The sequence below is a fragment of the Ciconia boyciana genome, chromosome 10 (assembly GCF_034638445.1).
Source record: "Ciconia boyciana chromosome 10, ASM3463844v1, whole genome shotgun sequence".
Classification (NCBI taxonomy): Eukaryota; Metazoa; Chordata; class Aves; order Ciconiiformes; family Ciconiidae; genus Ciconia; species Ciconia boyciana.
In genome coordinates this window covers 42,413,585-42,430,013 of record NC_132943.1, presented here as the reverse complement: position 1 = coordinate 42,430,013, position 16,429 = coordinate 42,413,585, and the positions used below count along the sequence as shown (strand labels likewise).

Genomic DNA, 16,429 nt, shown 5'->3' with positions numbered 1-16,429 from the left:
ATATAACTTCTTAAAAAGTAGGAAATAATGTATAGGAATGAATAGTAGATGATTTTTTTTTTCCCTTTGAAAAAATGCAGCAGCAAGCCTTGGAGGAATCTGTGCTGCAGCCTCTTCTGGTTAAGATATAAGTGCCCTGGGAAAGGGGATGAAATAGGGTGACAATTTACTGTTCGTTCAAGGTAGTGGAAAAACAGGAGCTGGTTGCACAGAGTCACAGAAAAATCTTGTGATGGTTAGCGGCTGACGTGCTGGCAGATTAAACTTAACGTGGATGAGTGCAGAGTCTCATGGGGAGAGGGCAGTCCTGACTCCTGTATCGCAGCTCTGAATGAGCTGTGAGTCTCGGTAGAGATCCTGGCATCTGCAAGAGCTTTGTGGAATTGCGAATGAAGTGCTCTGCAGGGCTCAAAGCAAAGAGTGTTAAGGACAGAAAACAGAGCAAGTTGTCATGCCTCAAGGGGTGTAGCGTGCCCATCTCTCGAGGCTTTGGGGGGTGATTGTGGTCCTCACATCTGGAAATAAGTATAGGAGAACAAAAAGGTGCATTAGAAGGGCAGTAAGCTTGTTCCAGGCAAGAGCCAATCCAGCTAGGCAGAATGGTCCAGCCTGGGAAGGGGAACGCAAGAGGGATCACTGTGGGAGAAGAGGGGGGTAAAGATGGGATCGGTCTTGATTATCCCTTCTTACACAAGAATTAAGAAGCATCTTGTGAAACTAGTAAGAGGCAGATTAAAAAACAGCCCAATAAACTTTTCTTTTGTTATAATCCACAAGATAATTGAGCTGTGAGTCTCTGTAGGACCTTGGGAGTGTCAGTCTTGAGCAGAGATGCACAGCTATTAGCTGATGGACAAAATAGGTGAAGGGCTGGATTTACGTGACGGGGCTCCTTCTAGCTGAAGTGCACGTTGAGGGAAGTTGGGGAGAGCAGGGGCAAGGTGCGACACCACCTTGTCCGTTCTTGTCTGCTGCCGACCCGTGCCAGAGCAGGAAGGCAGGTGAATTATTAGTCTGGGTTTTGGTGTTTGCCACTATTAAGACTTTGTGCTTTTGTCACTGTTTCTTAAGCATGATTTGATAGTCCCTTTATCTCCTTCTTCCTATGCTTTTTTTTCCCCCCCCCCAGGGTCACTGTGGTTTTGCTCGTTTACCACTATTTACTTCACATTATGCTGCTTAGGTTCTGGTGATGCTCAGATGTTGCCCCAGTATCATCTCTTCTGTGGAATCCCAGTGGTGGAAATCCTGATTAGGCTGACTTATTCACCGCATACTTGGTTTTCATTGAGTACTGTTGCTGTTTTACCTATAAAATAACTATTTTCTCCTCTACCAAGTAGTCACCAAGTTCCTCTTGTTTATTTTTTGCTTTGTTTCTGAGTTACAGCCATTCTTGTCTATCTGAAAAGCTAAACGTCTTTTCAGCCTACCAAGCAATGCGTCTCAATCATCTTGCATCTCTGTTGTGACTTTTTATTTGGCAAGCCAGCAAGAAGTTTTCTATATTAATTTAGATTGCTCTTCTTGTTTCCCCCACTTCATCTTTTTTTTTGTTTGTATTTTGACATTTATTCGTCTTTTGCCAACTGTATAAGCTGTCCCTCTTCATCTTTGGTGCACTGTAGGAAGGTTTCTCATTAATATTCAGGTTTGAATAAGGAGGGCTAATTCCTTGTTTGTGCCTGTAGTCAGGAAAGGCAACATAGGCTATGATTTTTGTAGTGTCTTGTCTTGGGTACTTCAGACGTCTTTGCTCAGACGCGGGTTTAGTCCTGTATTTTCACCACTGGTATTCAGCAGCCTTTGAGAAGCACATCACTCCTTTGATTCTCGAGCATGGCTTGTTACAGCTCAAAACCTTATCACCAGATTTGCAATTAGTTACATTTGGGGTAATCTTTCCTGTGCTGGCTCTATCCTTCCCTTGAGACAGGCGATGGTATAAAACAGACCTCACCTTTGACACTGACCTGCTTTCTAGTGAGACCCAGCAAAATAAGACATTTACCAAACATTTCATCTCCATTGGCTTCTTTTTCTTCCTGGAGTCCAACACGACTGTGGTTACTCATTTAGCTGCATTCTCTGAGGCTTCGGTGCTTACAGAAATACTGTGTATAGCCTGAAAAAAGTATTGTTCCATCGCAGGGCGCAGAGGTAACTTGAGGCACCAGGGCAGCCCAGAGCCCTGGTACGTGAGCAGTGCTACTTTCTGGCGCTTCTCCTGTTGCAAGAATATGAAGCAATGTAGTAGACTTTAGCCACGTGTATTTGATAGGATTGCTCTAGCTCTCTGCTCTGACGTAATTGTAGAAACAATTTTAAGCCAAGGATGTGTTTTCTTCCCCCCTCTGTTGAATGCGAGAGCGGTGATATCTCTGGGTTTGCCCAGTGCGTGTGCTTGGGACAAGAAGAGTCTATCTTCAGTGTGCCTGGGGGAGGCAAGGGGGGTGGCACGGGGTGGGTGGGATGGATGGGGGTGGCACGGTGTGACACAGGATGGATGGGGTGGCACAGGGTGGGTGGGATAGATGGGGTGGCACGGGGTAGCACAGGATGGCAACAAGGTGGATGGGGGTGGCACAGGGTGGGTGGGGGTGGCACAGGGTGGGTGGAATGGATGGGGGGCACAGGATGGATGGGGTGACACAGGGTGGGTGGAATGGATGGGGGGCACAGGATGGATGGGGTGGCACAGGGTGGGTGCGATGGATGGGGTGGCACAGCCAGCTTGGTGGAGGTTGGCTGGTTTATATCAATCCATTTGTCAGGGATGGTTTTTCTGTTGTGCTTAGGTAGTACATTTAAAAAAAAATAATGATAAGACTTAAAAAAGACTAAATAAGACTCAAAATAAAAGGTGTTAAGATATCCTTAGTTTCAAAGTGATCATTTACTTCCCCAGTTTTACGGGGGCAGGGAACAGCTTTACTACAATGATGCTTTCTTTTTTTCTGCTCTTTATATTCCTTCCAAAATCTTGTTGTGGTCATCATCGCCCTGTTGTAAAAGGGGCCAGCCAGAACCAGTATTTTTCAATGTCACATTTCTCCGAGGACTGCTGCTGAGTATTAAGGAATGTGCATTTTATTGGAATTAAGTCGTAATCCCGATCGTCCTCGCTCAGAACATCCCTTTTTGAAGTGCACTTCTCCAATGGCAGAGTTGTCTCAAGAGAAAACAGTGGGTTTATCTGTGGGGTTTTAATTTTTCTTAAACTAAGTGCGTGTCAGCTCTGGAACCTGACCCACTGTGAAAATACAGGGAATGTGATGTTTTTCTTGTTGATTATGTCATTTATTTAGGCTGTAAGCTGTTTACAAGGAAAAATATCTTCTCTGTTTGTTTCTGGTTTGGTTTGAGGTTTTTTTTTGGGGGGTGGGGGGTGGGGAGGTTAAGATGACTAGTGTTGGTTGGAGCTATGTTATATTTAAGGACAAAACAAATATTTTGGTGGCGTTAGGTGTAAAACTTCAAGCCTGAAACTGGTTTGGGGAATATTCTTGGAAACATTATACATAATCTCAGTCCTGTTGTGGGAAGCATGGAGTTTTTCCAGCTGTGGGAGCTAAGGAGATAACATCTTTGAAATCACTCGAAAGCTGTGTGTTCAACGAGGTTAAGTATAGCTGTAGATGTAAGACAGATGGGGGGGGGGAGTGGGAATATTAGCAGCAACAAAATACTTTTCAGTTTCAACAATTTAAAAATTCAAGAGAAAACTGAAGTGCCGTGGTGACAGAGAAGCGCTCTTAAATTCCCAGGCCCCGAAGCGTATTTTAGGAAAGGCTGACTCGTCGACTGTGGAGGTTGTATAGCTCTTTCCATCACCGGTCCTTCTTTTGTTTCCATGGCAGCGCAAAGGATAACGCAGCTGCCAGTTGCTATTGGAAAATAGATTTTGGGTTTGACCTAAATACCTATTTAATGTAGTTCTCAGTAACAGGGCATGGTTTTTCAGATGTCAGCTGTACGTGCAGCTCTAATGAGTTTTGGCTGAGGTGCCTGATGCCTTAAAGAAGCTGAGCTTAGAGCAGTTTTCTGTCTTATAATTAGCAAGTAGGTATTGCCAGCGATAAATCTGACCAATATCAAACATTTATGCTGGAACTGTAAGAGCTCTTGGGATTTTATCCTTTCTGACACTGGGAGGGATGGGGGAGTCTTTTAAACTGACAGCTGACAAAAATCCCTCTTGTTTGAGGACTGTAATTGAATTGCTTTGTGGCAATTTTCATGACTACTTCTGCAATGTGTGTATTAATCCTATTAACGAAGTGTAAATACCATGTCGTGCGTGATGGGACGTGACTTCCCGGCACGCTCACCAGAGCCTGGATGGAGTTCCCAGCCGAAGCTGTGCAGAGGAGGGCTGGGAGGGCACAGGGCCACGCCGAGATTCTGCCTTTGGGTTCAGCTGCCGAAGAAGAATAAACGACACTTCTGCGACTCGGGGAAGAAGGGGACTGTTTGGGGTTACGTAGTTGCAGCAGGAATTTCTACGTGGCGTAAGGGGAGAGCCGAATAATCTATAATTCTATCAAACTGAGTGAGTAGGGAGGAAGAAAAAAAACTGAACTTTTTTTCTGATGCTTATACGGATGGTTTTCTAAAAATTTTGTTGTTGCTTTGTAGTTACTGTTTGTAATTATATACAGAATTGAATGTATAAGCAGAGAGGATCCATATCAAAAGCTGACAGATTTTTTTTTAGAACAAGTATAAGATGAATGAGAAAATTAGTATATAAAAAGGGCCTTTTAGAATACGACACACTCTTCCAAATAATAGTTTATGCAAAGCTTAAAAACAAGCGTGTCAGAATATTTTTCTGCTGTACTGTGTTGGAATTGAGTTGGTGCTTTGACTTGAAATGCTGGGAACTGAGTTGGAGAGGATGTATGCTGAGAGATTACCCCTCCTCTGAAAAATGCCTGTTTTATTAGTATCACAAGTCTCAACCCAAAAGTTCCATGTTTCCCTCTTTGCTGAGAAAATTAGCACACGAGCTTTGGGAAATACGTTCTGAAAGTGCTCCTTTGATATGGCTCCAAGAGAGATGTGTGGTTTTATCTGCATCTTTGTGGACAAGTGGGAACTTGTAGGAATATTTTCTGTACCTGGTCGCTCTTAGGTTTTTATTTCAAAGTAGGAAGTGACTCTAAATATTGCTTGTAATGCAGAAATTATTGAGGGGGGTCAGGGCGTGATGCGGTTATTGGTACTTCAACTTCATTCGTGTGTTGTTGAGGGCTCCTGTTCTTATCAAAAAGAAAAGGATCTTTTGCTGAGGGTTTCCAGAGAAATCCCTTGGCTTTTTCTTTTTTTTAATAGCTTTTTCTCATTTAAAAGGACAGCAAAGGGAATTTGGGATAGCCTGAGGGAAGCTCTTACTAAGAAGCTTTCCAAGAATCATAGAAGATTTAAGGCTTTTCATGTCATACTGCAGAGACATCTGCCTGCTCTTCACTCATCCCTCTTTTTGGACAGGTTTGCCATTAGGTTTTCATCTCAATCAGACGAAAAGAAATCTGTGAGCTTCTCAGGCTTTGGATTAAATTGCTAGTCAAGGGTGAGATATTTCGGTGACAATAAAGGACAAAACAAGGTTAGTGAAGCGAGGCTCGGTGCAGTACCAGGAATGAAGCAGAGGCTCCTGTGCTGGCACTGCTGATGGTGGGCTGTGGGCTGCCATGGTGGTGTTGGGGCAGCTGAGGTTCTCCCAAAGTATTAATCAACAGACAGACTTTGTTGGCTTGTGGGGATTTTTTAAGCAGGAGGGACCCAAAGGATGGTGAGGGTGCTGTAAATCTAATCAGTCTCAGTTAAAAGTATTTACTCTGTGGTCTGATTAGCTGCCTTGCTGCTGTTACCCGTGGTGGTAAATGGAGTTCATTTAGGTTCGCAGGGGGCCTCCAGCGTTAAAAATGAAGTATGGGATGAAATAGACTGCTGAACGCCTAAGGCAGGCTTTTCCTGTGGTTATTTCTGTAATTGCTACGAAACTTCGAAGGTTTTCAGATGTGACCTCCCTTCCCTCTTCTGAATCACGGACGGTTGAATTGACCTTGAACCTGTTGTGTCTGAATAACATTGGTTTGCCAATATTTATTTAGTTTGTAGTGGTTGTTACTGGTTCTGAAGAAGGAAATTTGTTTTTCTATTTGAAAAGTTATTCTAAGCAGGACTCTTATATACAGAGTGCTGAAACAGTCAGACCTTCTTAGAAGCCTGCTGCTGTGCTGTGCCATGGAGTACGTGGATCTGGCCAACAGTGGCCATCGAGGACCAAGATTTCAGCACAGCGTTGTGTTAATGGGGAACCAAAATAGCGTTTATACCGGATTCTTAATATTCAAACTAATAGAGAAGGTTCCTCTGGCAGGAGCTGAGTTACTAAATTGAGTTTTTAAAATAGACGAGGACCTTATTGTAGTTTGTACTTTGGGGTAATGATGTGTAAGTGGAACTGAGAAACTCCTAAATGCAGTGGTGGAAGTTTTTTTTTTAAAAAAAAAAAAAAAGGCTATTTTGTGGAAAAGTAAACTTGATGAAGAAAATGCAACTTAAACTATCTTCTTGGCGCACGTTTTAAAAATAAATCATTGACACCATGCATATTTGAAGCTTTTGATCATTGATGCAGAAGTTAATTGAACAGGACATACAACTGTGATTAATTATTGACAAAAGTCATTCCTTTCATATGTATAGTCTGTAGTTAGATGTGAAGGTTGAGTTCACTTGAATTCCAAAGTCAGAAAGTAATGCAAACAAGACTCCAGTTGATCAGCTTCATACATGTGGTTCCATTTATTATGCAAATCTCTTCCAATATGTTTAAAAATATGTTTAAATCAACATGAGGTAGTGGGGTTTTGTTTCTTCAGCAGAGTATGTTTGTGGACTACCCAATTGGTGCTTTGCATGCTGCAATCTGATGCATGCAATGTTTCATAGTCATGCTGTAGCTATAAGTTAGTTTTCTTTATTAAAAAAAAAAAAAAAGAAGAAAAAAACAAATCCCCAAGCTTGTTTGTCATGTTCTGTCTGCAAGTATGTGATCTTTTCACCTTAACTTCCATGGGTCTCGGGATTAACTTGGAATAAATCACTCCTTTCTGAGGCGTTTGTAGTAGAACTGCATTGGTTACCTGGGTACTTCAACCTCTGTACAAATGATGGTACGTTAACCTCGTTTTGCTAAAGAGACCAGATGCTGTTTCGTGACATGTTCTGTTTTTAACTGTCATTATTCTTTGTAAACGTGCCAGTGTAAATTATGCTGGGGAGGGAAGATGAACTTGTACATCTCCTAATAAAAGTTTGTTGTTTTCTTTTTAAAAAGGGCAATGGAAGACCTTTTGTAATTTAACTGCAAATTGAAGATAATAGTACTGTGAAATTTTAGTTTAAATTAGTTGGGTTGAGGTCAAGCTTGTTTTTTAACAGGCATATTTTTGCAATGAAATGGTGTTTCAAATATTCTGCAGTATTTTGGGCACTCAAAACACCTGTACATAGCAATAACCAGGTACTTAACAAAAAGAAGAAGGTAGCTGTGTCAAGAAGTCCAGCACCTTGTCAAGTTACTGTTGTTATATTTCTTCTACCCTATAGCTGATCAGAATTAAAATGCATGTATATCCCATATTGAGGGTACTGGATGTCTGAGACAGTTTGCTTTGGAAGGTCATGGTGTGGGGTCTTGATGCAGTTCAATGAAGGAAGGACCAAGCAGGGTGAATAAATCCACACCCTTGGGCTGGATCGCTCTTCCTCTCACCAACTGCCATCTTTCTGCTTTGTCTTTTGGCCTCTTGGCTTTTTGGAAATTTACCTTTCATTGCCTCTCCTACCTAATTTCTGCTTTTGGAATGTTCAGATCTTACAAAGTAATATTTAAAGTTATTTTAAAAAAAAAAAAAAAGTGTGACAGGGCTTCTGATGTTCTTGTTACCCTTGTGAGTCTACCCCTTGGCTTAAACGGTAGATTTTTTGCAGTTCTCCAAGTCAGTAGCAGTAGCAGCGATCTGTTCACTTGTCTTTTTTTAATCTTCTGTGGTGATAAAAACCAATGCTTCTTTTTTATTGAAGCTTGTTGACATTAATAGAGAGTTCTCACATTTTGTTTCACGCACATACGCCCCCGCCAGTCAGGCATAATAGTTGCCTGAGACTGATGGTTTTCCTTGACACCTGAGAATCTGGAGATCAGTGGAAACCTCCTTGTGTTGTACGGCCTTGGCTAGTTCTTCCTGCTGCAGAGTCTTGCAGATAAAGTGGCAAGTTTAATTTTTATCCGTTTATCTATCTTTTGCAGATAGTAATGAAGAAAGGAATAATGCAGGCGCAGGTATGGGGAAGGGAGAAGCAGGCATGTTCAAATCATGCTATACAAACATATCATCAAACTGTACAAATGTGCAGTTCTGGAATTAATTGTCAGGAAAAAGTATTTTGAAACAGAGCTATGGAATAGATGAAGAGGAATATCTGTGTTATGAAGAGGAATGCAGGGTAACTTGGGTCTGTCATGCAGTTACATGTAATTAATACCTAATAAAAACTATTTCATGGAATCAGGCTTACCTAGAGTAGTCTTTCTTGACCTGATATTCAAGTTTTTGCATGGTGAGACGTGGATTTTACTTGTTAGCTCTGCTGTAACCTTGCTGTGATATGAAGGCTATTGGTATAATTATCAGCTGACTAATGAGTCCTGTTTAAAGAAGGAAAAAAAGTGATAATTGGAAGCATCAGACTGATAAGTGCAAATTAGTTGATATCTTTACTGGGCAGGGAGTAATGGTTAAACATACCATGATATAATTTAAATCGGCACTTGCACATTTTCATGCATTTGAAATAACTGAATCTCTATTACTGTTCCACAAGCGATGACCAAAATAAGTAGTAGGTTAAGTTACAGAAGCATCACTTGGGAAATCTGCCCTTTATGCTCTGAAGAAGTAGGTTTGTGTGGAAAGGAACTGTTTGGTTTGTTGGCTTCTCTTTATGGTCAATTCTTTCCCATCATGGTTGGGTTGGATGGCAGTTTTTTCTCCTTTTCCACCGCTTCCCAAATCAACAATAGTTCAAAGCAAAACCATGAGCATTGGTAGTGTACTGTCAGGACAAGTTAGGGAAGGATTCCTCTTATGCTAAAGGCTATTGCAGGTTTCTGGAGGTGGCATTTTGATTCCTGCTGTTTCGGTGCTCTGCAGTCTTTCCACCGGCTGTTGAGAAGCTCTGGGACGTGGAATGAGGCAGTCACAACGGCGGTTGCATGTTCAGCTCTGCCCTCTGACAGCAGAAGAGCCCAAGGCACTGCTTGTCAGCTTAGGTTGGGCACTCGTATCCACACTACTGTGATCCGATATCTTCCATTGCACACTGTAAAGGAAAAATCTTCCTTACCACAGGAGGGTGGAGGAAGGAGAACATCTAGACCAAGTTGAGACTGGTCCTTATTGAGTGCCTTAATCATAAGGGTCCTAGAGCATGTCTGTTATGCTGTGTTCTTGACTGAAATATTGCTGCTGCTTTGTCTGCATCTCAAGTTTATTTTTGGCTTCGCATGGTACAGACGGATCTTCCTGACTCCTCTGGTTTGAGACTTCAGTTTTCACATGCCCCTGGTTTCCAGATTGTCTTCTGGCTGGAGGCAAGAAAGCGGGGCAGTGACTGCTCAGGTTGGGTATCTCTACCCTGTGTGAATCCTGTGTCCCTGCCCATTTAAATGGAGGGATGCCTTTGACTTGGGAAGGCATGGAACTCACTTGCATTTGGTCTACAGGAAAAAGAGATTGTTCTGCATGTGCCTCTTGTTCTTTACCAAGTATCATCTACTGGTCTCTGCTGTAGTAAAAGGATACTGCCATAGCTGAATCTTTGGCTGGACCTGGGGCAGCCGTTTTATATGCTGATGGGGTAGTTCCCAAGCAATGCAGTAAATAATATGTGTTCCAGCTGCACTGAATTACTTAAAAAGGAGGAATGTTTTTGGAGAAGAGGACTGCGACAGCTCCCGAGACATGCATTTTTTTCTCTTCACCCTGGCTCTCAAAGCACAGTTCATCCTTTGCCATCGTCTCTGTCCTCATCTTTCCCTTTCTTGGCTTGGAGCCTTTGTTTGGTCTGGGATGCTGATGATGATTGACGAATGCTTGCCTGCTACTTCAACATAAACAGCTCTTTCTGAGCTCAGGATGAGGTGGTAAATAGAAGGTGCTGTTCATTTTCACTGTTCCATAGTGCTTCAAGTCATTGTTACCTGTTAATTGAAATCGTAATGGTTAGCTCTAAAATGCTTATCTTGCTTTTCCCAAGCATATTTAGTAATCCTTGGGTTTCCTTCTATGGTAAGAAATGCTGACACGATCATGGAGGAAAAAAGAAAAATACTTACAGGCAGTATTTGCTTTCTTAAACCTTTACTACCTAAACCAGAATTGACAAGCATTGGGTTGCGGGAAGATGATTTGTGTGCTGCTTCCTGGTCAGGCCTGACTAACGCAAGACACTTGTTTTAACTGGTGTACATCCCCATCCAGTATAGACATAAACCTGGGACTTGAGGTTTTGATCAGATTGGACTTCTTCAGATCATGCAACAGGAGCCCAATGACCATAATGTCTTCTCTTGCAGCTGGAGTGCCAAAAGGCTAACCCAAGTCTTCCGAGCATCTTAGTTTGAGCCTTTGGTTTTCCTTCTCCTTCCAGTGAGCGAGTGGGAGGCAACTCAAGATTGTAATATACCAAAATACTTATTTTTTCGAAGTGTTTTCATGTAAATACATATGTCCTGCTAGCACACACAAGCTTCTCTTTGTAGCTGAAATGTAAAGCAATGTGATAAAGATGGAGAACGCTTCCAAATTCACGGCTAATATGTCTTTGTAATATTGAGCAAAAGTAGTATGTTTAGTGGGGAACAGAGATACAATGCAAAATACAAGTTTGCTTTGAGATAGTTTTTAATTAGGCAGTGGGAAAGCTTGCTTACAGCTGATGATTTCTTAGTGAGGATACCATCTGGGGTGGGAATTTGCTTCCAACTTTTTTATTGTCTGGATCAAAAGATGTAATGAAATAGGCTTCTTCCTCTCCTGAACGGTGTATCAGAGGGGAAGCAATGGCTGGCAAAACCTTTGCTTGCTTACGGACAACGTGGTCAGGCGTAACTTTTCACCCGTTACTTCCTATAACCCTGGGAATTGGCTCTGTAACACCGGGACTACTTGAGTTCAGTGCTGTTAATTACTGTGGAGTTCCAGCTCCTCCGCTTGGTCGGAGCGTTCCTGTGTGCGTGACAGGCAGTCATTCATCTGGGTTGCGTGGTTTTGGAGAGGGTTAAATCGGGATTCGGAGTAATGCTGCTTGGATTTGTAACGGAAACGTGATGATCTGTTTGCTTTCAGTCGACTAGACCTTTACAGAAGGAACAAAATGATAAGTGTTTTTAGAGGTAGAAGAATGGAGCCTTATTTCTCCTTTTTTGTGCGTGGACGTGTCAGTGAGGTTGGACCCGGGTGCAGCCCTAAGGACTTCATTTCTGTTGGGAGCAATGGTGAACTTAACTCGCCACTTTTCCAGGAATCAACCCCCTCCTGCCCCCAGCAGTTTTTATTTAATTTTGTAGCAAATGGCTCTGTGGTTTATTTCTGTCTAGATTGTGCTGCTGAAAAACAGCACGTTTCTAGAATAAACAGGTATTCTTCCTTACCTGGGCAGGGATGTTACCACTGACGCTGGTAGTTGCAGTTGTTGACGTTACGTATGATGTGCAGTAAAAAATAGCATGTTTTTAGAACAGGCAAATATTCTCGTTTACCTGGGTGGAGAAGTTACTGCTGACCGTGGCGGCCGCAGTTGTTGACATTTAGTGTGATGAGCTGGCCAGGGCTTTTCTTGTAGAGAAGGAATGTGTCATGGTGGATGGGAAGCAGGTTACAGACTGGAAGGAGTCTTTTCACAACCCTGAAGGACTGGGGTTAGTTTGAGCTTGCCAATGCCAGTGGAGATATGACAGAGCTAGACTTGCTACAGAGAGCGCATCCATTCTGCAGAATGGCAATTGCTGGTATTCCTGGGGTTTTTTTGCGTAATTTATCCAAACCCCTAGTGTTTTTCATGTTGGGCTGTCAGTCTCATAAGATTGAGTGGGACTTTTGGTCTCATGTATGCAAAGCCTTAGCATGAAATCCTGTGCGGCAGACCATTAAATGTCATTGTACTGATTTTCTGAATGTTGTCCACTTTTACAGATGCCTTTGTAAATAGCCAGGAATGGACACTAAGCCGATCTGTACCAGAACTGAAAGTGGTGAGTTTATATTTACTTCCATCTCTGAAAAACATCCTGAAAATGTTATGCTCAAGTGAAAATCATCTAAGCTTCGTTAAATCTACTGTTGGGGAAAAAATATAGAAAGCCATTTTAAAAAATAAAGCATTTTTCCTCAACAGAACTATCTTTATGAAGTTTATATATCTTCTATTTTTATAGTCATGCTTCAAAGATCTATTTGTATTTTATTGCTGTTTCAACTTGTTTGGCTACATGAACCAGCCTCCTAGGGTGGTCTTCTCGGTAGGGAAGTCTTACACTTCTGTAAGAGGGGAGGTGGAAGTCAGCAGGTGTGTAAAGCTCCTTTTATCGCACTGTAATAATTTTTCACAATTTCTTCAAGGACCAAATGTCTTTTCTCCCTCTCTTAAAAGAATTTAACTGAATTTATACTGAATTAAAAAAAGACTATTTCAAAGGTTCATATAGTGAATCAAACCCTACATTTTGCTATAAGAATGAACAGTGATATAATAGCTGCTTACAATAACTTTTCCCTTGGCTCAGCCATTTTCCGTATAGGTGGAAGAAAAGGCAAAAATAACACAGAGACAGATTGGGGGAATTTCCCACATTTGCTCTTTTAAGCGTTCTGAACACGGAGGCTGGAGATGAGGGCTGAAACCTCCTCGTAGCGGATAGCAAACCGGCAGCTTGTCAGGCCAGCAGCACAGAGTTGTTGAGGCCAGATCGCTGTGATGTTTGCCACATGGAAGTCCAGATTTAAACAAACACAATCAGTTTCTCGAGCCCTACAAATCGCCTGTGGTACCCAAGACAGAGAACTTGGTAATACCTTTGGTAGGCATCTGTGCTTGGCTCCTGTTGTCCAGCTCTAACTGGACGAGCTGCTCCGATCCAAACACCCGTTGGCTGAGTGGCAAAGTGAATCAGGCAAAAGCATCTGAATTTAAGAATGGGCCGCTGGGGCCATGCTTCACTAGCCCACTTCTCGTGTGGTAAATGTCTTTTTCCAAATGTGAGTTGATAATAGTGTTTACAGAGGTGAGAGAAAGCATAGGCCAAACTTGGCATGACAAATGAACGTATGCAAAATGGCATTTTAATTGAAGCAGCTTCCTTGTGACTACAGTTATGTTTCTGTTTTGATTTCAGCAGTGCACAAGGTAAGTAGAAGAGAAATATGGTAGTTAGTGGATGTAACTATATAATACAAGAAGGGCCTGCAGAGGGTCACCAGATTCAGTTTAACTGGTGGTGTAATTTGGAAGATGAATATCTTCCCAAATACCTTGCAGAATAAAACAGGAAGAATTTAGGACTGGAAGGTGTTGGTTGGATATGAGTCCAGTCCACTGTGGTATTAGCTAGCTTATGCTGGGGAGGATCTACAGAGGGTTTCCTTGTTCATCCCTTCCCCTTCTCTTAGCCCTACTGATTCACAACACTCAGCGATAAACTTAGGGCTTGCCGGTGAGACCAAAGCTGCAATTATTATGTGTTGTAATACAGAACACAATTGCCGAGCATTAGGTAATGGTCTCAGGGTACGGGCAGTTCTGTGATACCGCGGCTGCATTATGTGAATACTTGCCTTGGGTACCTTGCCCCCATGTTGTCTGAACCAGTGGTAGGAAAATAAACTTCCGCTGTGTGGCTGCTGTACAGAATTGATTTTCAGTGGCCAGCACGCATGAGCCATCCAAGGCTTCAGTTTGTATAATCCTGGATAAAAGCAGAACTCTTACCATTACAAAAATAATAATTTGATTATACCACTGCAAATTATTGAAGCTAGCAGCACCAGCTGTGGCTGTGAACTTGTGCTCCAGCGGGAAGGGCAAATTAGGAGCTCCATCTGAAATCCGCTCTGCCTTTCCTGTACGTCTGTCCTTGGGAAGGAGTTGGTGCAGGGACTCATCTCTGCGTCGTTCCCCTGCTTCCAGCCTCATCGTTGGCTCTCGCTCACAGCTGAGGAAGGAAAGGGCCACGTTAAAAGCCAAACCTGCCTCTTCTGCCACAGCGCTATCATTACATTCACCACTAAGGATAACTGTGGGTGCGTTGCTTTAGCTTGTGGCCGTGTTGGGAATGTCGGAAGCATGAGAAGTGTGGAGTGTTTGCTCCCATCACCGTACAGTGCAGTGCAGGTGGGGACATGAGGCTTAATGTCGCACGGTCATGTAGGAGCCCCAGCTTTAGCTGCTTGAGCGGAGCTTGTACTCTGCAGAAGATGGTTAGCAGCTCACTGGGAGAGATTGTCCTCTCCGTAGAGACTGGGAGGTCCTTAAATTGAGGTGTTTGGTGGATTTTTTTTTATAGCGGCTGTTATACCCTTAGGCTCTACAGAAGGTTAAGGGGAATAGAAATGGACTCTGGGGGAGCAGAGGAAGCACACAGGGTTGCAATAAAGAAAAGCCGATGGATGTATTTTTCGGCGTTCTTTTGAGGAAAGAATACCAGTCTTTCCTTCTGCCTCCTTTTTCAGCAATACCTGTTGGGCTTGATTTCTTTCCAGTTTTCAGAAGGATATTTGCGTCTGCTGATCAAATACTACTGCAGAGATTTACTTATGGATGTTAACGCTTCTATTATGGTCAAGAGCGTGCTAGGCTAGCTGGGTCAGACCAGTCCCTTTCCCGAGCGATAGTGGTATTCCTGGGTCCCGTTTATCCGAATGTAAAATAAGGAGGTGTTAGCCAGGGTAAATATGAGATCTTTTTGGACAAAATCATTTAATTTGGTCCAAAAGAAAATACAAAGCGCAGTCAGGCTTCTGTGCTGGATAGCTTTAAAATGCCAAATGCCATCAAGACATTTATGCATTTTTACAAACAGGCTTTAGTAGGATGTGGGCATAGTGGTTTGGATTTATTTTACAGCATGTCTGGCACAAGCAAATAAATGATTCAGTGTTGCACAAGTCATAACTGACAGAGCATCGTGTTGTAGCCTTGTTGGCTGAATTTTTTTGTTTCTGAACTGGGTTAGAGTGGTATTTTTGTTCCGTAACATGCTTGTCATAACTTTGTGCATTTCATAGGTATCCATAAATAAAGAGAAATGACTCAGATTGTTTGTATATAAAAGATGGGAGACAGGAATATGACTACTGTAAAAACATGCTGGCATATTTGTCATACTGTGGGGTATCATCCTTAAAACAAGAATTAGTCCTGATCAAGAGAGAATTTGCATTAGGAGTCAGATTTTTCCAGTGTAAAGTTGATTGCTCCTAGTTTTCAGAGGTTAATAGTGTGCAGAGACCCGGAGCAGTAACGCCAAGCACTGCACTGAACAACAGAAGGCTGATTTGGGTAGATTTTAATTTCACGTGCTGGTTTCGTATCTGGTAGAAAAGAGGTGGCTGCCTTGTCCCTTCAAATGCAGGCGCTGAGGTGAGATGTTAAGGAGTCCTCTCTTACCAGCTGAGGAGAGGAGGAGGAGGTAGACGTCTCCTGAATGCTTTCGGAAGTAGCTGTCTAGGGGAAAAATAAAGCTGTGCTGCGAATGTAGATTTTGTAGTCAGGTTTGAGGAAACTTGCTTTGGGTTCGTGTGATTTTTGAGAAGTTAACATTAGTAGTCCAACACAAAACTAACTGTGTTAATGCTTTTTTCATGTTCACTTTTTTCACCATTTAAGCTCCTAAAGAAATTTGTCAGTTTGGTGGGTAGTTTGAAAGTGATTTAAAATATAAATCCACGAACTTCTCTGTTAAGAAAAAATTGAATATTCTGATCAAGAAAATCAGTCCTGTGTTACCTTTAAAACACCAACACTTTTTGGTCTCGATCTTGAGACAACTTACGGAAATGAATAAAAGGAGAAAGAGGGAGGAAACACACTGCCTTTCTTTGAGGATTGTGCATGGTTTTTAGTAACATATCTTAAGGGAAGAAGGCTCTAGTTGTACTACAGGAGTTAGTGAAGTGGTTTCTTAATTGAAATACACATCTTGCTCTTCCTGATCACTGCTTTCTGCATCAGTTTGTAGCATCACGTTTAATAAAGCTCTCCTGGCCAGGCACCTTTGTCTTTGTGAGTGCCTATAAGGAGGAACGTACTGGAGAGCCTGAAGTGCTGTAAAATTAAATATGCTGATATGGTCTTT

At 42.3% G+C, this 16,429-nt stretch overlaps 1 protein-coding gene across 5 annotated transcripts in view; it reads left to right on the top strand.

The window, feature by feature from the left end:
• The window catches only part of AGAP1 (ArfGAP with GTPase domain, ankyrin repeat and PH domain 1), a 385,812-nt gene that overhangs the window by 111,927 nt on the left and 257,456 nt on the right, over positions 1-16,429 (top strand). For all 5 annotated transcript variants that reach the window (XM_072874082.1, XM_072874081.1, XM_072874078.1 and 2 more), the window contains exon 2: positions 12,273-12,331. In XM_072874082.1, coding sequence (XP_072730183.1) covers positions 12,273-12,331 — 59 coding nt within the window. The remainder of the gene's footprint in view (positions 1-12,272; positions 12,332-16,429) is intronic.